This window comes from Hippichthys cyanospilos, unplaced genomic scaffold (assembly GCF_059441005.1).
Source record: "Hippichthys cyanospilos isolate Australia breed blue-spotted pipefish unplaced genomic scaffold, RoL_Hcya_1.0 HiC_scaffold_24, whole genome shotgun sequence".
Lineage (NCBI taxonomy): Eukaryota > Metazoa > Chordata > Actinopteri > Syngnathiformes > Syngnathidae > Hippichthys > Hippichthys cyanospilos.
In genome coordinates, this window is record NW_028283380.1 from 42,501 (window position 1) to 52,217 (window position 9,717).

The window sequence follows — 9,717 nt, forward strand, 5'->3', positions numbered from 1 at the left end:
ACATAGGCCAAATATCGTGAAGATCTCTTGACATAAAAGATGGGGGCAGAGCTTCAAATTATGTTAAATACTTCCTTCGCCAAGAGTGACAAAAATCTTAATAACTCAGCTATGACAGCTTCAAACCATCTGAAACTTTCCTGGGCCTTTAAAAGTAATGCAATAATAGAGCTATGTGATAAACTTTCAAATCATTTACAGCGCCACCCAGTGGTGGACAAAAATCTCATTTTTTATTCTTTTATGTACTGTGAAATGCCTGTTTGATTAAATGAACTCAAAAATGGTCAGAAAAGCTATGACACATTGGAACATTAAGGTGCTCAACTTTTATGACTTTTCAATAAAGGGCGTGGCCTCTATGCCAACTCAAAATCCGATGTCTCGCGAAAACGGTAAAAGTTGCTTTAATTGGACCGAGACGATCTGATATTTTTAAAACTTCATATACGGGATGGGAGTCCAATGTGAAACACACCTACAAGCCTATTTTGTATCAAAGAACGAGCGCCACCTAGTGGCAACAAAAAATATAGCAAATCCTTAATGTTTTTATGTACTCTGCTGAGCCCCTTGAAGTGATATCCCTTAAATGTTTTTTGAAAAGCCAGTGGCCATGCCGTATGCCCTCCACAAATCAGTACAATGTTTCGACAGTGGGTGTGGCCTATATGGCATTGAAAGTCACAAAATTGGAACAATAAAAGCTGCAGTAACTCCACCCATATTGTCCCACCTTGTCTAAATTTTACATATTTGGTAATAGTCCTGCACTGAAGTGATCTACAACTAATTTTTCATCATTCATAGTCCTTGTTCATACCCCGACCTGTTCATACCCCAACGTGCACAGGTCTGCGAGGGCCCTTTATAGCTGCTTGCAGCTATAGTTATTATTATTATTATTATTATTTACTGTGCAGTGCTTTTCCATTTTTGAGGGCCTAAACATGCACGAAAAGTCACCAAAATTTGCACATTTGTCGGGCCTGGTGAAAAATTTGATATTTTTGTGTTTCCCAAAACAATGCAAAAAAAAATGGCTCTGCAGCGCCACCTAAGGTCGAAAAAGTGCACCTAGTGCACCAGGAGAATATTGAGACAAAGCGAACATTATGAATCTCAAGTTTCATGACCTTCAAATTTGGGCCTGGCCTTTACACCGCCTCAAAGTCCGATGTCTGGCCAGACCGGTAAAACTTAATGTAATTGGACCAACATGATCTTCTCTAAATTTCATTTTGGGAGTACAATGCAAAACATACTTTTTTTCCTCGTAGTGAAGGCGCCACCTGGTGGCAGCAAAAAATTACATTGTTATTTAAAGGTTCCTTGTTGAGCCTGTCAAAGTAATATCACTAAAGTTTTTTCAGACAGGCCTTCAGAAAAACTTCATTTCTTCCATCAAATATTACGATGTTTTGATCATGGCCGTTGCCTATTCAGCAGTGCTCATCCATTTATCATAACAGTAAATGCTGATGTAGTTTGTCCCAGATGATCTCATCTTCTCACGACTTCACACGTTGATTGAAAGTCAAATCCTTCAGACATCAACAAACATATATTCCATCGTAGTGCTAGAATCACCTCGTGGCAGAAAATATACTACCAGTTTAAGTTTAAGTTTGCCATTCCAATTACTTAGTTGAGCCCGTTGGACAAAAGTGAATGAAAATGTTACCTTTTTTAGAACATTGACCTCTACAGTTCGCCTGCATATGCACAAATAAATTCATATATATATATATATATATATATATATATATATATATATATATATATATATATATATATATATATATATATATATATATATATATATATATATATACACACACACACACACACACATGTGTTTGTGTGTGTATTTTTTTTTTTCGTTTGCAGAAAGCCGCTTTGAAAGAGGGAAAGCCTGCTACTGGAGCAACAGTGTACAAGGTAGCACAAAACTTATTCATATATTTTATAAAGAACAGTGAAATCCAATGATTATTTTTCATCTGATTTGTCGAACAAGGGTTCTAGGTTGCTAAACCACCACACGCAGAGCGCCACATTGAAAAGAAAAAGAAAAAATGAAGGACCTCTATCATGTTCTTTCAAACATTTGTCGCAGTGAAATTTGCATTAAGGAGTTTCAATTGTCAAACATACATTTCCAACCCAAAGGTACTTGCTCAATCAATGCCTTGCGCACACGGCTTTGACATACAAGGAGTCAGAACTGCAATCAGCCTTTTTATGCACTAAAAATAGTCTGAACTCGGTTGACAGGCTGAAATACTGCATTTGAAGAAAGTGAGAAGTCTGCTTTTTAACATTCTGATTGTACCAGGAGGGTAGCGCATCCACCTCTCGGTTAAGAGTTCCTGGGTTTTAATCGGGCTCCGGCCTTCCAGTGGATAGTTGGCATGTTCTTCTCGTGCCTGCACGGGTTTTCTCAGGAAAGTGCCACTTAGCGGTTTGGCATGCATACACACAATATAAAATTCCACACTTACGTTTGCGAACGCACGTATATTTGCTCCGGTGAACACCAAATGAAAAGTGGACAAGAGACGTCACTTTTGCATAGCCTGTTGAGATATCTAGTGTTGGCAGTAATGCTTATGTGATTATTATGATGCATTACTTTATACTTTAACACAGTAATGTTATGTATTACACACACAAACATAGTAATATTGTACTTGTTACAAATGAGTGTAAAGTAATGCATTACAATGCATTTTTAACCTGAGCGTGGTGGGTCCTCCCCAATGAACTAAAGGTGATTAAAAAAATGCTAAGCTAACCTTGGCTATTTACTGTTATATTTGTCATTGTAGAAAAGTGCATAGACAATAAAATTCATTGGATGTTTGAATATTGATAAGATACACGTACAATGATGCATAATTAACAGCGCTTCTATTGCTGCTGTTATTGCAGAAATCAGGGTTGCTGCAGCGGGTGTTTCGACTGGCTCTTCCTCTCTGGCTCCTCTTCTTAGCTTTACTCCCGCTGGCCTTTCTCCTACCCTTTGTGGATGAAGGCAACAGCTGCTCCATCTCCAATAACTTTGCCAGGTCTCTCAGTGTTATGCTACGTTACTCTGGACCACCGCCTACATAGCTGCAGCAAATCTCACTTCGTGCAGCTCAACAAGTTTTCAAAACAACATTTAGAAGCTTTCAAGGTGCTGACTCCATTTTGATTTTCATGACATCTTGAAACTTGCAAAACATTGCCTCGCGTATGGCCGTATTCTCCCATGTTCTTTTAAGACGGGAAAGGGTCGCAGCAAATATCCCTTTTCACTACAGATTCTTTTTTTTTTTTTTATTTCCTTTGTGAAAATGATCACCATTGACAAACCATCTTTTGGATGAGCTTTTTTTTTTTTAATCTTCTTTAATCTTCTAAGATGGGAGCATCAGTGCGGGGCTCTAACTAATTCCAGCAGTAATTCAAAGTAATGGTTAGTTGCACATTCAACCACTTGTTTTTTTTTTCTGTATCTTTGGCGTGTCAGAAATTTGTAGAGTAGAATCTGTATGACTGAAAAATGTGCAGTACCAGATGTTTCAAAATGGATATTTACTCAAATCAGAGGATATGGCCTTCGTAGGTGCCTCAAGGGATGGACTTTCAAATCATGATCCAAAAGCATATTTCAATGAATATATTCAAAATGATACTGTATTTGCTTTACTGTATTTCTACACTTGTATAAACCACAAAAAGATTTATTTGTATAATTTTGTATCATTGTATTGCTTTTTTCCTCTTGCATGACCATGACCTTGTAATAGAACTGAGAAACCCTAATAAATTGCCAAAAGCCCATACCTTATTCTATGAACCCGTATATCTCTGTGAGCTGTCACCTTGGCAAAGGGCTTATGAGTCCCAGTGATCCCAGGAATTAAGTTATGTGTCACTTTATGCTCATGGCAAACAAGTCCAAGTTGTTTTATCGTAGTCAAACTTTGCAACATCATGCTGTGGAGGGGCTGTGGCTTCTGGATTGTTCTGCAGATTGAGAATGAGGAAGAGGAGAAGACATAGGAACAGCCCTAGTTTTTAGACGGTTCTGTAGATAGAGAATGAGGTAGAGGAGAAGCCATTGGAACAGCCATGGTTGTCAATTCCAGTACTTTTACTCTGTACTTGCTTTTTAACGCTGATACTCCAAACTACCTTGCGACAATGTATACACTATGGAAGGAGACAGACAAGGAAAAAAAACCCTCCTCCACCACTTCACTCAATGCTCAAACCTTTAGTAGCCAACTGTTTCGAGAAGGATGCCCAAAACACACATTGTACTCTGTTTACACCCACATTTGCACTCAAAAGACAAATAAGAACCTTTAAAACTTTTTGAATTCAACCGTAATAATAATAATGATAATACGTCTTAGGCTGTAGAATAATTCAGTCAAATAAATCTTTTGATTACTATTTCGAGAAGGATGCCCAAAACACACATTGTACTCTGTTTACACCCACATTTGCACTCAAAAGACATAATAGGAACCTTTTAAAACTTTTTGAATTCAACTGTAATCATAATACAGTCGAACCTCTACATAGTGAACTTCAAGGGTCCGAGGAGAGAAGTTCACTATGAAGAGAGATTCACTTTATAGAGGTTTTCCTAAAATGTTCAGAATTCATTGATGAAATATGTGAATAATTTTTTAATAAATATGTAAATAATTTTATATACGTTTTTTTAAAAATAAATATGTAAATAAATGTACATTAAACAACTTAAGTTGTTTAAACACTAAAATCTAATGCGGTAAAACTAATGTAAAAACATTTTACATTGAACAAAACTCTTTATTATTATTCAACAATAGTTAATGAATACAGTATATGATCATAATAAAACATGATCAGTGCATGTCATCAGCGCGGAGAAAGTAACTGTCAATACGAGGTTGCACGGTATGCCTCCACTCGCACACTTCCGAATTATGTCGCACTTCTCCTCCAACGACAAAGGCTTTCGCTTCCGACTTATAGATCTAGCATCCATACTTTTCACGGCAGATTCCGACATCTTAGAATTTTCGGAGGGATGACCAGCGGAGAAACGCGTGCGCAGTGGACGGCGGACGAAGTGAAAATGCAAGAGAAAGTCGCGGCGCGCGAGAGCGGCTAGGCAGGGAGGAAATCCCGACAGTGCGCCCAATTTTACAACTTCACAATTTTCGATAAGTTCAGATATTCACAATATAGAGGTAGATGCTGTCAAGGGACTGACTAATAGCATCACTATGAAGAGATTATTCACTATGTGGAGTTTCACTATGAGGAGGTTTTACATACACGTTAAATATAGCTGTTTTGCAAGGGACCGTAAAGATTCGTTCACTATGAAGAGAGATTCACTTTGTAGAGGTTCACTATATAGAGGTTCGACTGTAATAATACGTCTTAGGCTGTAAAATAATTCAGTCAAATAAATCTTTCATATCCTTCTGGTAGTTCGCAAAGTTGACACTATCAACTGGGACTGCCCAAGTCTGTCTTTCCTTCGGTTCTCCGCCCTCATTTCTGTAGGATAATGGTTGGGTGCCACCACTGTCTTTATGTCCTGCCTAATACAGAACCTGAAGTCCTGTTAGCGGAGTTGGGCAATTTACATTTTTTGTGAACGTCTTTCCCATGATTAATTACAACGACAGATTCAAAAACAAATTCGGACATTCTTAATGAGTGTTTTTTTTTTTTTGTTTTTTGTTTTTTTGCATTCCCATCATTCTTCGGTCGGTTAGCGATAGACTGCCCACCTATGCCTGCTTCTTAGCTGCTTTGAAGTCATGTCTTTCTAATGAAACGCTCTTGGTCAACACATCGCTCTTTGGGAGACCCTTACAGTTGTTGGTGAGCAAACTGAAAAGAAATAATCATATAGATTGTCAGCAGCGCCCCATCTCCAGTGTTAATGGTTCACTGCTTCCCCCTGCTGAGACGTCAGACCAGAATTTCCTCTTAGTCATCTGGAAGCCGCTTTCCATGCCCTCACCGAACTCCTCCCACAGTTTGCCTTGGTGACTGTCAAAGCCATTTATTCATAGCCATTGATTTACATCTTTTCACATCTATTTGATAGTTGTTCCATAAATTGACACCTCAAACAGATACACACATTTGATTGCTGGTGGCTAGCAAAAAAAAAAAAAAAACACAGATAAGATGCACTGAATTAAAAGACGCAGGGGTCAAAACATGAGGAAAAAGTTGCATCTTATAGTCCGAAAAATACAGTAATCATTTGACCTTTTGCAGATAGCATGAGCTGCTTCCTTCCCAGATTTCGTCTGAGCGTTTATTATACGCAACACATACACAAAACTTGACTTCTAAACATATCTTTTCATTCAAATCAGTCAGTCCTTCCTTCGATAAATCTGTCTTCGTATCAATCAGTGACCATTTTCCTTTTACAAACTTATTTCACAATATCCTGTAATAAAATTACATTTACATTTTGTCTGAATGTTGCTTTTACAAAAGTGCAAATTAATCACATCAACTGTCTTGAATTTTGGTATTCTACACCATCTATTCTCTGTGACTAATACAGTTGGCAGAAATGACAATGAACAGAAAAAGACATTTCACATGTAGTTTATCGGAGCTCGTCGAAGGAGGCCTCGCCAAACAAAATTGGACATCGTATACGACAACGCTAGTACGATAGGAAACGAATGTTCAATTAAGTGCCAATACCATTCGAGAAAGTTGGTTCACTGCTACAAAACTCAACAGAAATAACATATCACTATTGAAGGAATCTAGAAAAAAGCTTCTTGCCTTAAACTAGTTCCTAGCGTGTTCGTTTTTGTTGAAAGATCGCCCATACCACAACATAGTAAAACAATTGATTTAATCCAGACAGAGTGGGAAAGTACACGAGGCCTCGGGCCAGTCCTGCCATGGGTCGGAGCAGAAAATGGCAACGTTTCACCTTCAACATTCAGTTCTTATACCCTTTTGGGGCATTTAGTCCCACTGTGGAATGCAAGTGTGTGTGTGTGTGCGTGCACGTGCGTGCGTGCCTGTTGGTGTGTGTGTGTGTGTGCGTGCATGGGGGTCTGTTTGCGTGGGGATGGTGTCTTCAAAAGTCTTTGTTCTGCCGGCCATTCTTTGAAGCGGGAGGAAGTCTGAGCACCATAAAACCCTGACTGATATCTTCTCTTGAAGGCCACACCTAGCCTTTTGCCCATGGTGGAATGTTGGTCGGGGGATGCCATCTGTTCCTTTTGGAGGTGCCAACTTGTCTTTATTTCCCCTGGGCCAGGACCATATCTGCTTTATACTGACATTACATCGCCTCAATCTTTATTAGAATAACACAGTTCCATGTACACACTATTTTATTGATATATTGAATTTGCAAAATATGAATTTCCTTCACTATGTATAAAACAGAAGCAGTCATTAGTTATATACCATTTGCTGACCTGTTTAGGCAGGAGTGATGCATAAAGGACAACGTGAGCTGTTTCCTTCCCAGATTTTGTCTGAGAAGAGGCAGCACAGACGTGCTTCTTTCCGTCCCCTCTACCCAGAAACATTCACCACTACTTCCAGTTATACTCTTTTCTCCAAAATAATACAATGTAAATCACATACAACATAAATATAACAACAGTTTGAATCACGGAAATAAATGACTTTTGTAACTACTTCGAAATTAGACCTCACTAATACATTAATGTGACAACACTAACCCCAGGGTGTCACACTCGCAACCAGTTGAGGATGCCCCTAGCCTACTGCCCCAAGTTAGCTGGGATAGGCACCAGCAAGCCTGTGACCCTTGTGATGAAAAGTGCCTCTAAAGAAATGGCTGGATGAATGACCGAGGCTTACTGGTTTGAAAGATTGTGCACTGAAATTAATGGAGGGGGTGGCACCATGCATTTTTTTTTTCTGGATTTCCCAAGTGCCTTTAACACCATCTAGCCCCCGAAGCTTCAGGAAAAGGTGATGACGATGCAAGTGGACCGCTGGCCTGGTGTGCTGAATATTGGACAACCTTCCTGACAAACTGCAGTACGTCAGGGTGAAAAATATCACATCGGACACTCAGATGAAAAATGTGACGGACAGGCTCTGCCATATAGTCTACCAAAATAGATATAAATTTTCCACCAAGATAGCCTGAACCAAACTGCCTATTATTGTTCACATGATGTAATCATTTTTTCACTTCAGGTAAACGTTGGAATTTTATTTCTAAATTAACATGAACTCAAGTTAGTAATCTGATTCCAATTTGTGACCTTACCCAACTGCCACTCATCCAACAATTTGCGCGCTCGTTCTATAATAGAAAGGTATCAGGAAGCCGGCATTTTCACACACGAGTGGATTTATTCATAACATGCAGATCTAATACAAGCACCTGGGTCTCGGGTCCCTCTCAATACAGCCCTGTACGCCGCTGTTGCCACCAGCAGACGTACTCTCATCCGAGTTGCCCAGCAATGAGTTATACTACACAATATGCAAATGGCACATCAACAAAGGCATCCTGGCATTATTTTATTGGCTATGTGTATACTGCAGTTAACTTTAGCTTGCTTTCATTGGTCTTTCTTCCCCTGCAGAATCGCTTGCTTACTCCTCCTGGTTGTAGTTTTCCTCAAAGTTGTTTCCCACCAGGTGCCAAGGTCATCTCGTCCCCGCGACTAGCACCGTTTGCTCTGAAACATTCCATCACCAGGGGAAATAGGACCATTGACCTGCTGTATGCAAACATTAAGGATGCATACAGTGCTACTCCACTGCCTGCACTGGGGAAAGCAGACCATAACCTCATTCTGCTTCAGCCCCACTACAAACCAAAAGTGAGGAGGCTACCAGCAACCACACGCTCATTCAGGAAGTGGTCTACTGAGGCAGAGCAGGCTCTGAGAGACTGCTTTGAATCTACAGACTGGGATGTACTGCAGGGGTCACATGGGGGAGACATTGAGGAGGTGGCAAACTGCACTACAGACTACATCAACTTCTGCATGGACACTGTTGTTCCTGTAAGAACTGTTCGCTGCTATGCTAACAACAAGCCCTGGATCACTAGCGACATCAAAGGCCTTCTGAACCAGAAGAAGAGGGCCTTTAAAGACGGTGATCAGCAGGAGCTAAAGCGGGTGCAGAGGGAGCTCAGAGTCCAGCTCCGGGAGGCGAAGGAGCAGTACAGGAGGAAATTGGAGCGGAAGCTGCAGAACAAAAGCATAAAGGAGGTGTGGGATGGAATGAAGACTATCACCGGCTGCAGCACAAAGCGGGGTGCTGCCATGGAAGGAGATAGGGGGAGAGTCAACCAGCTGAATAACTTTTTCAACAGGTTTGACCACCCCCACTCGTTCCCACCCCGGAGTACTGCAGCTTCCCTCCTAGCTCACCCTCCCCCCCTAGACACCAGCACAGAGGAGGACATCTCCCCCCCACCCAAGATCACTGCAGCCCAGGTGTGTGGAGAGCTGAGGAGGCTGCGACCCAACAAGGCAGCAGGTCCAGATGGAGTATCCCCGCGACTGCTGAAGGCTTGTGCGTTGGAGCTGGGAGACCCTTTACAGCGCATCTTCAACCTGAGCCTGCAACGGGGGAGGGTCCCCCAGCTGTGGAAGACATCCTGCATTATCCCAGTCCCAAAGAAATCACGACCGGAGGAGCTCAACGACTTCAGGCCGGTCGCCCTGACAT

At 40.8% G+C, this 9,717-nt stretch overlaps 1 protein-coding gene across 1 annotated transcript in view; it reads left to right on the forward strand.

Moving 5' to 3' along the window:
- LOC148405196 (nesprin-3-like) overlaps positions 1-3,838 on the forward strand; it is a 43,861-nt gene extending 40,023 nt beyond the window's left edge. The window contains exons 6-7 of the mRNA XM_088407123.1: positions 1,891-1,941; positions 2,935-3,838. Coding sequence (XP_088263249.1) covers positions 1,891-1,941; positions 2,935-3,117 — 234 coding nt within the window. The 3' untranslated portion in view covers positions 3,118-3,838. The remainder of the gene's footprint in view (positions 1-1,890; positions 1,942-2,934) is intronic.
- The last annotated feature ends 5,879 nt before the right edge of the window (positions 3,839-9,717 follow it).